The following is a 12969-nucleotide window of genomic DNA, read 5'->3' as shown; positions in this document are numbered from 1 at the left end:
GCCTGTCCTTGTAAGAGAGATGTTCTAGTCCCCTAATCATCTTTGAAGCCCTTTGCTGTACCCTCTCCAGCAGTTCCCTGTCCTTGAACTGGGGAGCGAGCCCAGAACTAGACACAGTAAACGCATCAGCTTAAGGAAACTTCTTTAAATGTTCAGCTATATGGCTGTTAGAACTGGCAGCAGCTGGACTTGTTTCTGTAAGGAAGCAACACGTCTATGGGTACAGCTGACAGTTCCAGATTTTATTAGTGTTTTAATTACACGAATATAGTAGCCACTTAAAACCACTGGAGGATAGGGCACCAAAAAAATCTTTGCCAGCCAGTAAGACTTTCATACAAATTAACATAAGTACATCCTTTAAACAGAAAGAAAGAAATGGAATATTGCAATGTACACAGACATTCACTTGGTTCAGTTTTAACAATTCGAGACAGGCATCCACGTTACAGGAATCGAACTCAAATCTGTCCCTATTTACAAGTATTTGTGGCCTGGGAATACTTGACTGCAGAAAGGGATGTTGGAGAAAGCTGAAACGTCTTTGCAGTGGTCGCTTTGTATCACTGCCTGCTCTTCAGGGCCTCCACCAACCTAGGAAAAAAGGTTAAGTCCATTTACTGAAAAGGCATTTCAATCCTGTTGAGACACTTTGAAGAGAAACCTGCTCTTTCTTCTGCTGTGGACTCTTTGTCTGTTACATCAGACAGACCTTCCCCAGATCCAGTCTTCAAAAACAAAACGGTAAAAGCTATTTCTCTAATGAGGCTCCCACAACTAGACTGTTACTCACCATTCCATTGCTTCATCAAGCCCGGTGCCCTTAGTTGCAGAGGTTTTGAATATCTGCCACTTTCGGTCCTTCAAAGCCGGTAAGCCAAGTGCGTTTGCCATTTCTGTGGGTGTCATGGCCTGCTCCATGTCCTGCTTATTCGCAAACACCACCAAAATGGCCTTCTTCAACTCTTCTTCCTAAAAAAAAACAAAAGGGGGAATTGTGCAAGTTGTTGCAAAGACTTGAACTGAATTTATTTAAGCAGAGAAAAACCCATAGAATGAAAAGCAACTTCAGCAACCCTCAAGGTTGTCAGTTTGCTGATGTTTCGTCTTTAGAAAATTCTTCAGTCAAAGAACGGTATTTACTTCCAATTCCAGGTGCTCCCAGCATGATACCACATAGGAACAATTATTTCACACACGGCAGGTGATGCCTTTTACATTATGAAACAAGCTGGTACTTGGATTTAAGAAGACATATCAAAAAGCTTGAAGGAATTTTGGAAAAAAAAAGACAGGCATTTTGCTCAACTCCTCGTCTTACTTATATTACCCTGTTCTACATATGTTCTTTAGCATCAAAACACAGTAGGATGCTAATTACTGTTAATCCTTCAGCTCTTGATTTTGCCACCGCTGAAGTACTGAGCAGCCATCCCTGCAGACATATAAATTTTCATGCGGCCAAAAGGCTACACGTAACTAACTCACTGCCCAGCCAACGCCGCACAAAACTAAAACTGAAGTACCTGCAGCCTATTTATTTAGCGCTTTTCAGCCAGAAGCGTTGGCACAGGCCTATTGTGAGGGCTGAAGCTGAGCTTCACTCGATTGACTCAAATTTCACATTTGCTCCAAAAAAAGGTTTTAATTTCTCAATTTCCGTTCTACTGATAGGATTGTCATCCTTGTTTTCTTACCTCTAACATAGCAACAAGCTCTGATTTTGAAGTGCCAATTCTATCTCGATCACAGCTGTCCACTACATAAATGACTGCATCTGTATTTGAATAGTAACACCGCCAATATGGCCTGCAGGAGAAAGAGAAGTTCCGGTCATATGATTTGCACTTTTTGCAGTGCCTTTTAGCCAGATAACGAAAAGCAGATTACCCAGAGGAAGTAAAAACTGCCTCTGGGGTGAAAGGCCCCAGGAAGCAAGTAGAAGATAGCAAGTAGCTACAAAAAGGAACAAACAGTACAAATACTCTCAATGGCAACTAAAAAAAAAAAAAAAAAGAAAAATTAAAAAAAAAAGCAAGCAGTTTGAAAACAGGGAAAGGACAGAAGTGCTGAGGACAGATTTATTTGGGAATCAGCCTGCAGGACATCAGGTCCATAACTGAGGGATGGGAGCAAAGAAAGTTTAAACACACAAGCTTCGGCCATAGGTAATCATTACAGTCACCAAAGAAGGATAAACAGGGAAATCTTAAATAACTTTTTCATACAGGCAAATAATTAACAAGGATCAAAACAAATCACCTTTTTCAGCATTACCTTACTGAAACTAAAAAGGGAAGGAAGCTGCATCTTACTACCTGGCATTCCAAATGGAATCACGAAGAGATCACACAAGGGTACTGAAGAGATCACTTGAATTGTGCATATAATGACTCATTACAAAACTTGTAAATCTCACTATAAAAAAATCATCATCTATACCTAAATTCAACTTCCTAGCTTTGCACGCTTAAGAACATTTCGGTATCTTTTGGGGTTTACAGCACTTACTTTCCTCTTTCTCAGAATGCTACACAATTGCCTACTGCAAAAGTAAACTTGTTTTTCAAAGCAAAACAAGTGAAAATATTCACGTGTTTCTTTCCAGTGTTTTAATAACTGAATTGTGTCAGGTGACAGCGCTCTCCTGACAACAGGCTGTTTTTAAAGCTTAAAAGAACCAATTTTCAGAAGTGCCAGCTATGAGAATTCCAAGAACTTAGCGCTTTTTAGAGAAATTTGATTACATCTTTTGATTTTAAGAGATCTATTACCTTATGCTTGTCTGTCCTCCCAAGTCCCAAACTTGAAATTTCAGATTCTTGTATGTCACTGTCTCAACATTGAAGCCAATGGCTGAAACGAAGTTAAAACAATTTCACGGTTGGTGATTTTTCTTTATTTTTCTAAAGAACATTGAAGCACTTAGTTTAAAATTTCCAGGCCTGAAAATTCTCAGTAGCTACATAATGAAGTTCACGCCCTTTGCGAAGTTACCCCAGCAAACATTTATGGCTCAAAATAATGCAGTAATTTTTTTCTCTGAACAATAAGAGCACATTGTAAACATATTGTACAGATTTGTAACAAATTCTAAGGTTGTTAAAAATACACAGAAGCCTGCCTGAAACCACCAGAAGAAACAGAGCAAGGGTTAAAGGAATGGCCTGTTTTGATAACTGAGTACACAACTGACTGCAATAAAACACTAAGGAATGTGTCCTTCGTCTGTGCACTCGTAAGACCAGAGCAGAGCCAACTTCTCAGCAGAAGAGTTGACGCTGCGGTATCTGGAAGACGGCAATGAGGTTACAGCATGTCACATATGTCATTCCTTTTCCTGCCAGCCCAGAGAAATACAACATGGGAGTGAACGATGGATGCAGATTGCCTAAAATTTATGGAGGCTGAAATAAGCAAAACTTGAGGGCAAAAGGATTCATCTCCTTCCAGGAGATCTCGCAGTGAGTTTTGTTACACTTCCTACATAACGTAAAGTTAAACTATTATGATTTCTTCTTCTCTGTGTTAATCAGAAGCATTTATACAACAAACTGGAGACCCTTGTCAAAAAAAAATTAAATAGGTGTGATTCACTGACATGGTCCTACGTAAAATTTTTTTTTACAATAATAATGATCTCTAGAATTCATGTTATAGCTATATTTGGAGACAAAAGACTTAAGACAGTCAACAGTTATCATTTACTGAACATTTACCTATGAAGAAAAGCCTGCCAAATCAAGGTAACCATCTTAAGGTCATATACTTCTTCCATTCAGCAGGGCAGCATAAGACGTTCCTTTACGTGGTACTTCTACAGCACACTGTTATACAAGGAAGTTCTTAAGTACAACACTGCAAGGCTCCCACAACGTAAGGCCCTTTTGTTTATCGTATAACAAGTTCAGCTGACAAAGCTTATGTGTTAGAGCTACAGGTAAATCGGCTGTTTTCACTAAGGGATGGATCACTTACTGGGAATGGTGGTAACAACTTCTCCAACTTGTAACCTGTAGAGAATGGTTGTTTTTCCGGCTCCGTCCAGTCCCAGGATGAGAATCCTCATCTCTCGAGTTCCAAACAAGCTGGAAAAGATGGTGGAGAAAAAGCCCCCTGCAAAAACCAGAACACAAAGATGTTTCAGTGTCAGTGAGCAATAATGGAGGATATGGAAAGGGCAGATAGATTGATCTCATTTCTTACTGAGCAGCAGTATGTTTCTTTTCTCCAGTGAGTTCTCAGGTTGTCACTCAGACACCTGTGTGCTCAACCACATTATATTTTCCTGGGTTTATGCTGCTATTTTATGGTACATAAACCAAGCAAAATCACATTGCAGCAGCATCAAGTTTCCTCATTGTGGTTAGGATCTTTTTTTTTCCCCTTCTCTCATTTGCCAAAATCTAAGCCAAATTCTTTTCAGTTTATATCAGACTCTATCTTTTCAATGCAAGAGACACGCTGAAGCCTGAAAGAATTCTTTCTGATGTTTATGGCCTCCTGCAGGACCATTCACTTTTTTCTTAAAATGAAGTACAAATCAGTAAGTACACATTAAATCATGGTCCATTACAAACCACGAAGCTGCACTAAATTAAGTACATTTTACTGTATTTACTTACATTAATACTACAGACAAGTCTAGAAGTTGATTTTAAATGCACTATTGTTTTTTTTCATTTTCCAAAACTGGCTTGCCCTAACATCTCGCTTATTCTTTAAATGCATGTAGAAGTACCTGTGGCCAGGCTAGTATCTAATTTATTGCTATTAGACGTTTAAGTGTAGAAACAATACTGATGTTCTAAGCCACTAACAATGACATTTTTCTAATGATTTTTATAATATATCTAATGGTAAATAATAATTTTGTAAATCCACCTAAACCCTGTAAAAGGCAATGAAACACCAAACAAGCTAGAATCACATTTAATAAGTATATCAGAGAGGAGATAAATTAGAGGAGGTTTGCAATCCGAATCTTATGGAAAGAGGTTTTGATAAAAATTATTCCTTGTGTTTGCCTTTCTAGGCATCTGTGATACCTTTCCAGGGAAAGAAAGGGGCAGTGAGCTGTGTGCTTATGCATTAAGAAGGAATTCAAACTGCTAACAGGTTGCTTTACTGCTTCTAAGCCCTACACATCACAGAAGCCCTGCACAGTACAGACCTGGAAAACAAAGAGAAGGTGGAAGGGACCGTCTGTTGCCACTTTGCATAGTGCTGCGCAAGGCACCATTTACTGTGAGACAGGCAAATAACCTTAACAGAACCGAATGCAAAAGGTATTTCCATAGAAACATTTCAAGTGGAGGCCTAAGAGATGAGAACTCTTTCAGTCAGTAACTCAGGTTGCCCAGGGAAGTTGTGGATGCCCCATCCCTGGAGGTGTTCAAGACCGGGCTGGATGGGGCTTTGAGCAACCTGCTCTAGTGGGAGATGTCCCTGCCCATGGCAGGGGGCTTGGAACTCAATGATCATAAAATCATAGAATGGTTAGAGTTGGAAGGGACCTTAAAGATCATTGAGATCATGATCTTTAAGGTCCCTTCCAACCCAAACCGTTCTATGATTCTATGAAGGCTGCTTACTGCCAAACACCTCTCATTCCCTCATTTTATATTCTGATATGCTCTTCCCCACACTAAAACAGTGCTCAAATACCACCTGTAATAGGACAGATGTATGTTAATCACTTAACCCCTAGATTCAGGGCTTCTTACTAGTCCCTCTACTTACTATTCTACAAAACCTCATTGCATAATTAATTTCTTATTAGCAACCTATTACGTACCTGCATCACAGCTTAATTTAGGCAAGTCTCAGGAGTACAAAAGCGTTACGATCACTGACCAAAGGCAGATTCCCGTCGCGCTGCTCACACCGTTCGCCATCGCAGAGGAACAAGGAACCTCGAACGGCAGCCGCATCCCCCGGCGGCCCACATCGCCCCGGGCACCAGGCCGGCCGGGCCCGCTCCGCCTTACGAGCCCCGGCTGAAGGCAGGTGGGCAGCAACCGCCCCCGCGGCCCGGCCCGGCCCTTAGCCCCCCTCCCCACCGCCGGGAGGCCATCCCCGCCCCTCATCCTGCCTCGTTCAACACCGATCCGGTCCTGTTGCCCGCCCCGCGGCTCCCCCCTCAGCCGCCTTCCCCTCACGTCTCCACAGGCCGCCGGGGGTGGGACCCCGGCGCACCGGGGCCCGCCGCCGCCCCACGCCAGCCCCGGCCGCCTTCCCCGGCCCCGCCGCCGCCCGCTCCTCACCCATGTCGAGCCGCTACGCCGCCCCGCGGGTACCCAGTCCCGTCCCGCTCCGCCGGCCCTGCCGCCGCCACCACCGCCGAGGCTCCACGTCGAACGCCGCGGCGAGTAAACGAGTCGCTTCCTCCTCCCTCCCCGCCCCCGCCTCCCTCAGCCGCATTCGCCGTTTCGACACGGGAGGCGAAGGGAAGGGCTGAGGGGGGGGAGGCTGCCCTTGCCCTCCCTGCGCGGATACATCCGGTAGGGCAGGAGAAAAAAAAGAGGAAACAAGTTAAACAATTAAAAAAACTTTTAAAACGAGCCGGAGCGGAAACGTGACGAATCTGCGGCGGCGGAAGCGCGGGTCTGAGGGGAGGGAGGTGCGGGGCCTTGGCGGGGCGGGCGCCGGGAGAGGGACCGTCACCGGGTGAAGTCACGGTGAAAACACGTTACCGGCCGTCCAGCCTAACCAGTTCCTCCGAAGCAGGAGAATGCCAAAGTTACATTCGTGTATTTAGCGAGGAACTCCGTACGTTGTTTCCTGCTTTTCACCGAGATGGTGATAAACCCAGAAGAAAAAGCCTGTAGAGAACCAACGAAGTCCAACTGCGTAAACCATTAATATCTAGCTCCTCCCATGGAATAGCTAATAACCGTCATCTGATCGCAGGGCTGTCGTCATCCCTGCATAACAGATGATGTAATTAGTTTGTGCAGCTTAGTATAAAAAAAAAAATCATAAAAACCGTGAAATACTAGGTAATGAAAGCTCATGGGAGACGGAATTTGCAAGGCACAGAGAATTGGGCTTTAAGATCAGACTGTAGTAAGAGATTTCAATAATCAGGGTTACACTTGTTTTAACATAAGAGACAAGGAGATAAGAATCTCTCTTAGGAGAACAGCCTGTAACTACAGAACCCATCTACCACTCCAGCACGTTGGCTTCCTCCTCGTTCACTTTATTCTGTCTTTATACTCCTGTTCCAGCAAGAACAGCGCAGAAAACTTTACTCCCCCAAGCCCTAAGACCAAACTTAGGGCAGTCACCTTCCCCGACTTTCACCATATTGGGTTTTTTTTCCTCCTTATCTAAGACTTGTCCAAAGAGAACCAGCTTGTGCTTCTGTCAGCTGAAAAAAAGCCGGACAAAAGGGAGCAGAGGCAAGCAGTTCACAGTGCAAAACGATCGCCTTTCATTTAGGATCCCCACCAGAGTGATCACAGTCTGCAGGGGCTGAAACTCGACCCCCCGTGTTTTCATTAAACCTGTGTGCGAAGCAAGAACAGCATAAACAGACGCAGATGTTTTAGTTTTCTCTGAAAGCATCCGCAAGTGTAATATCATCACAGCTGCAGAACTTCTTTGGTTTCCTTTATGTCCCTCATTGGAATTCTTTCTTGCTTGAAATTTTACATTAATCATAACTCAGTTAAAAACAATCCTTTATTTTTCCTGTCAAGTTGGGAGCAGTAGGAAAGAATACACAAAAGTGATCCACAGGGACAAGAAAAAAAAAAAAAAAGAAGTAACAAAATATTTTTGACATTATTTAGAAAATGTATAAAATCAGATGATCCAGAAGACCTGCCCCAGAACATTGCTTCAAGGGGCAAGCAACACGCATCAGTCTTTTAGGTCCTTGATATCCTTAGGAGACCACGGATGCGTCTAACTAGAGCTTGAATAAAGGTGTATCGTGACCGAACCTTGGAATATAACCCTTCGATGTCCAGAAGCTTCTTCTGCAGAGATTCACCAAAGCTGTTCGTGGCTTCAATCTGAAGCTGAGAAACAGAGATTTATTGCAGTCATCAATACAAAATCTTCTCTTCCTGGAATGGCTGCTTGCCCATCATCAACTATCTAGCAACCCTTTACCATGATTTGTTCTCTAAACCACTTTCAAAAGTATGGGTTTTGTCACTCCCCTAATAACTACTATTTGCATTTTCCCCATATGTTTTTCTCTCTAAATTATATTATGGATAACCTTTCTGTGGAAGTTTTTGGGTGACTCAGAGAATTTACAGATTATCCAAATATTACCACTTTACAAACTTTCCAAGTTTTAGGAATTCATGTTTTAGGAATTAAACGGTCTTTTATAATTCAGCTTCTTCAGTTACAGTCATACAAACACTTCTTCCAATCAAAATTTTTCTAGTCCTTTAAGGACTGTTCAGGGTTAGAGGCCATGTGCATAGACGACATTTTTTCCTTAATACATATATAAACAATCCCTGAAAAAAATTACATTCTAAGAATTTTAGCAAGATGTTATTGTATATTTTACTCTGGAACAGATGAAATAAAAGACAGATGCCTCATCACAAAAACCACATACATCTGTTCTTATAATTCTAGGTCTTACACAGGTATTTGAGACTGCACAGGTTTTTTGAGCAGTTTTTTTCTGCCCATAAATGAAACATCAGTGGGATGTATCAATAGAAGTGATTTTTTTTTCTGCCACCTCTGCATCAAAATTACACAAACTATTAAACTGCTGCATAAGCAGAAATAATTTTCTTGCTAGCATTCACATTTTATAGTCTCCTCAGTTTCTTTCTTCTCCTTACCCCTGTCGATCTCATTTCTCTACAGCTGAGCTGCAGCTGACCTGCAGTAAACAGCTGCAGAATCACAGAAAATTGGGAATCCTATAGCTGTGAGTCTTTCGAGGATTACTGATGTTTTCAGAAAGCTATTATTAAAAATACATACAGCTTGACTGGTTTACAACAGAAAAATGATTTTTTTAAATTTTTTTTTTTTTCAGTCTAGCTCATTTTTCATTTAACTGTGTATACTAAGACCTGAAAATACATGTGGAACAGCACAACTGCTGCCTGCTTATTAATACTACTTTTTTTAAAAGTTTTTGCAACATTTCATTAATCCTATTTCAAGTTATATCCTGATGGTATTACCACAGTTTGTTTAGGCGTGGAAAAACTACAGCCAGACTGCTCTCGGTAGTAATCAAACGCATTCTGTACTTTTCAGCAGACTGTCCCATCTCACCTGTTCTATATCGTGCTGGCTCACTCGATTCAGTCCGCTACCAAAATCCAAGTTAGGCTCGGAACCAAAGGAATCTAGTGATAGAAAATGAGATGGTAAAATTATGTTGGCAGCTCAACACAATCTTCTCCATGTCAAGTTATAAAATAAGTTTAAAAAGCAGTGTTTCAAATTGGTCAGTAAACTTGTGCATTAGAAATGACACTAATTTTTTTACTTAATGTATTTTCTCTAAATCATTAAAGAATGAGCCATTTGATCACACAACACAGCACTTTAAGCAAAAAGCTCCTCCCCAGATTACTTCTCCCTTTCTGACTTCCTTCTGTTTCTAATGTGTTTTTTTTAAACCAAAACTGAACAAACCTAAAATCTTCTGGTGAATCAATGGTACCTACAATTCTAAAAATACTTTAAAAATCACCAATTTTCATTTTAGTTTCTAATTTCATCTTAGATCATTAGATTACTTAGGCCCAGTACCCACTGGACCCCCTCCCAGTACAAACTGGATCCCCCAGTTCCCTCTCAATAAAAACTGGATCCCTTGACGCCCACCCAGTACAGACTGAGCCCCCTCCCAGAACAAACTGGATTCCCTGGCCACCGTCCCAGTACAAACTGGCAGCTATAGTCCAAAGCCCCTTAGCCTGAGGACAGCACGGAGTGTGCTGATGTTTGGTTTAGCATTAGCAGTTCTGTAAGGAGCAGGGAGCTGGACTCAATGATCCTTATGGGTCCCCTTCCAACTCAAGATCTTCTCTGATTCTGTGATTATTATATACAAAAATATTTTAATGTAAATTGTTCTGAATCACTGATCTGATTATGTTATTTGAACTTAACTTGAAAAACAGAAATAAAAATAGTTAATTTTACTTTTCTTTGGAGGTTACGTGTAATACAAAAAACCCAAAAGTCTATGACTCAACAATATTTGTATTGCCGATTCTCCAGAGGAAAATCCAAAGGTGTGGCCAAATCCGAACAAAATCTCTTCTATTAAATATAACTAGCAAAATATTAATAGCAGCAAATCAGTTTTAAAGTTAACCATCAGAAGTTATTCAAAGGCACTTTGATGTTTAAGAAATTTTACCTTGCAGCCTTCCTTTCTTAAAGGACAGCCTGGAGGACAGCAGTGGGTCTTGCGAGTCAGTGGGTGTGCAACGCAGTAGATAGTGTTCCAGATGACGCCAAAGAATGAAGAGACATGTTTCTATAATATCTGTAGATACATCTAAGTGAAGGAGTCTAATTTTGTTGTCTTTGGATTGACAAAGTGATGGGTTCTCACCCTGGAAACCTTAAACCTTTAAACCAACACTCCGCACCAGAGCAGAGCACAAGTGCTTATGCAATTTGTAATGATAGCTCAGTTGCAGAGACAGTGAATTACAGCTGAGGTTATAAAGCCGTGGATGGCAGTAACATCTGAAGTTACAACAGGTAAGTCTGCAAGAGCACATCTTGCCCAAAGTAGGTTTCAGAGGAAAATTCTGATCCGCTACAATTATTTTGTGTGTGACTATTTCTGTAGAATTACTAGTGTTTATGAGATTAGGTTTAAGCAAGGTGGACTATAAGACTGGAAACTCTAGTTATTGTGATAGGCACCTCAAAATTATTTTTCAAAATATTTCTTCCACCACATTTGTACATATGTTAATGTTTAGAGGGTCTGGATACTGCATTGAAGAGCTGGGCTGTAATAACTCCTCCATTATAATGTTGCAGAAAGTCCTAGGAGGGTCTGCATGTTAGGAATTTCTAACTTGAAAATCTTTACATTCTGACAATAGCAGAACAATACTCTCTTACTAATTTAATTTTCATTATTTCAAATTTCCTTTTTGCAAAAAGTGTTGTTCGAACTGCTCAGAAACCTATAGGTAAAAAGAACCTGTTCCTATTTCTCTGCTTTTCTGGAGCATCACCTTGAGGGTCACTTCAATTTTAAAAGGATACAAGAACAGAGGGAAAGCAGCTTGGCTCGGTTGTTTATTAGCTTCACCAGGCGTCGCCTTGCCAAAACGTATTTTTGGGAAGTGGAGATTTTGTCCACCCCAGCTGGCATAACTGACTGACACAGCTGTGATAAAACGAGGAGAAACAAGAATATTACAGCAAATCCAGAGCATCAAAAGAAATAAGCAAATAAAATTACTTATCAATACCTAGAACTTCCTTGTCAACTACTATTTCTTCAAAACTGTGCTATTTCGAATTTGTATAACCTTGCTGACCAAAAAAAATGGAGACATTAAATGCATCCCCAAGCAACTATAATGAAAACTACAACTTTTACAAAGTTAAGCCCAATATTTTCCCCGAAATTTTAGGTCACTCATTCTGCGGACCCCTTCACTAACAGTAGAAAGGAACACGCACAAGAACTGGAACTATTTATTTCTCTAAGATGTTTTGGAGTCTCTGTTACAGCTACGCCTAAGTTACAAACAACACAGAGACTACAGAACCAGAAGAACTATTACCTCTTTTATTTCATCTGGTGGGAGTTGCTCCACATTTTGCAGTTTGTTAACACTCTGACGATGGCTATCATAGTAACTGAAGAAGTCACTAGTGCTCTGTTTCAGCAGGTAAACTATAATGCCCAAGCCAGGCAAGTGCCAGTATGGGACCACCGGTGTTTGTGTATCTAGAAAAGATGATGAACAAGTTAAAATAATTTTTAAATAAAAAATTTTAAAAAGAACAAGAAATCAGTAAGATATGCTCTCAATAGAGTAGTGAAAGACATGAAAGCACTGAAAAGTTTACATTTTATACTTCTGTGTCAGAAGCAATACAAATGAAAGTCTAGGCAAAAAGTTTTGTGGCTGCAGTACTAGGAGGCAGTCAGCATAGCACAGTACTGAGCAGAACACGTGAAATGTAACTAGACCAGAAGACTTACTATTTAAATATTTCAGCTACTCAGCTGCATAATAGCTCACTGTAAACTCTTGCCATGTGGCCTAATGAAGAGTTCCTTTCAGCATCAAAACACATCTTTCATGTCCTAAATGGGATCCTAGTTTCACAGAACGTAATCCAGCCATACACATTTTTTTACTGATATATAGGTTTCTGAGGCTGCCATGGGAAAGGATTTTTTGGTCACGTTTGTTTTAATTTGGATTAGTTTCTTGATTTGGTTTAGTGATAGGCTGCAAAAGCATGTGTTCCAGAATTAGAAAATGGGCAGCTACAGTACTGGCAATAAAGTGACTTTAAGTGTATGTGAAACTACAGCCCCTGGTTCATTATTTTCTGCTAGCCCAAATGTCACACCATTCAGTCTCACAAAACAGCAAGCCAAAAATCTCACCCTGACGAGGCCCATCTCGGTTGGTTGATTCTGACAGGCTCGGAGTAAACAGACAAACCGTGTGCTGAAAACTGGGGGCGCTTTGCAACATGAGTGACTCACAGTATTCCATTACATTTGCACAGATCTGCCAAAAAACAAAATGACAGCAAGTCAGTTACAGCATCTACAGGCTTTGCAGCAGTGAATTTTGAATGGATAAATGTCAATAAGCAACACGTTTTGATTCCTCTCTTCTCACCAGTATGTGATGATTCTTTTTCTGATCAGTTATAGCCTCTCTTCTATTTCAAGTCTAGGACTTGCAACCTTGCCTCTTTCCCAAGCCTGCTCGTTAAAATTTCTGGTCAATTTTAAGTCCCCTT

At 41.0% G+C, this 12969-nt stretch overlaps 2 protein-coding genes across 3 annotated transcripts in view; both read right to left on the bottom strand.

The window, feature by feature from the left end:
* Window positions 1–216: 216 nt before the first annotated feature.
* On the bottom strand, window positions 217–6488 carry ARL1 (ARF like GTPase 1). The gene is made up of 6 exons (XM_074163327.1): window positions 6267–6488; window positions 3979–4116; window positions 2775–2856; window positions 1698–1809; window positions 794–972; window positions 217–594 (listed from the first exon to the last, which is right to left on the bottom strand). The coding sequence occupies exons 1-6, from the start codon at window positions 6268–6270 to the stop codon at window positions 564–566; spliced, it is 546 nt and encodes a 181-aa protein (XP_074019428.1). The 5' UTR covers window positions 6271–6488; the 3' UTR covers window positions 217–563.
* Window positions 6489–7672: 1184 nt separating this feature from the next.
* NUP205 (nucleoporin 205) overlaps window positions 7673–12969 on the bottom strand; it is a 51869-nt gene continuing 46572 nt past the window's right edge. For both annotated transcript variants that reach the window (XM_074166595.1, XM_074166603.1), the window contains exons 38-43: window positions 12605–12731; window positions 11766–11932; window positions 11239–11362; window positions 10370–10498; window positions 9271–9344; window positions 7673–8030 (exon numbers count right to left, since the gene is read on the bottom strand). In XM_074166595.1, coding sequence (XP_074022696.1) covers window positions 7878–8030; window positions 9271–9344; window positions 10370–10498; window positions 11239–11362; window positions 11766–11932; window positions 12605–12731 — 774 coding nt within the window. In that variant the 3' untranslated portion in view covers window positions 7673–7877. The remainder of the gene's footprint in view (window positions 8031–9270; window positions 9345–10369; window positions 10499–11238; window positions 11363–11765; window positions 11933–12604; window positions 12732–12969) is intronic.

This window comes from Numenius arquata, chromosome 2 (genome assembly GCF_964106895.1).
Source record: "Numenius arquata chromosome 2, bNumArq3.hap1.1, whole genome shotgun sequence".
NCBI classification, from domain to species: Eukaryota; Metazoa; Chordata; class Aves; order Charadriiformes; family Scolopacidae; genus Numenius; species Numenius arquata.
The sequence above is the reverse complement of the archived record's forward strand: the minus strand, read 5'-3'. Positions and strand labels throughout refer to the sequence as shown.

Bases quoted from the DNA above. Each gene is read 5' to 3' on its own strand.
- ARL1 (XM_074163327.1), bottom strand. The intron at 1,810-2,774 runs GTAATAGATCTC...TTTCTCCTGCAG, and splicing joins GGAGGACAGACAAGCATAAG to GCCATATTGGCGGTGTTACT. The intron at 973-1,697 runs GTAAGAAAACAA...GTTTTTTTTTAG, and splicing joins AGCTTGTTGCTATGTTAGAG to GAAGAAGAGTTGAAGAAGGC.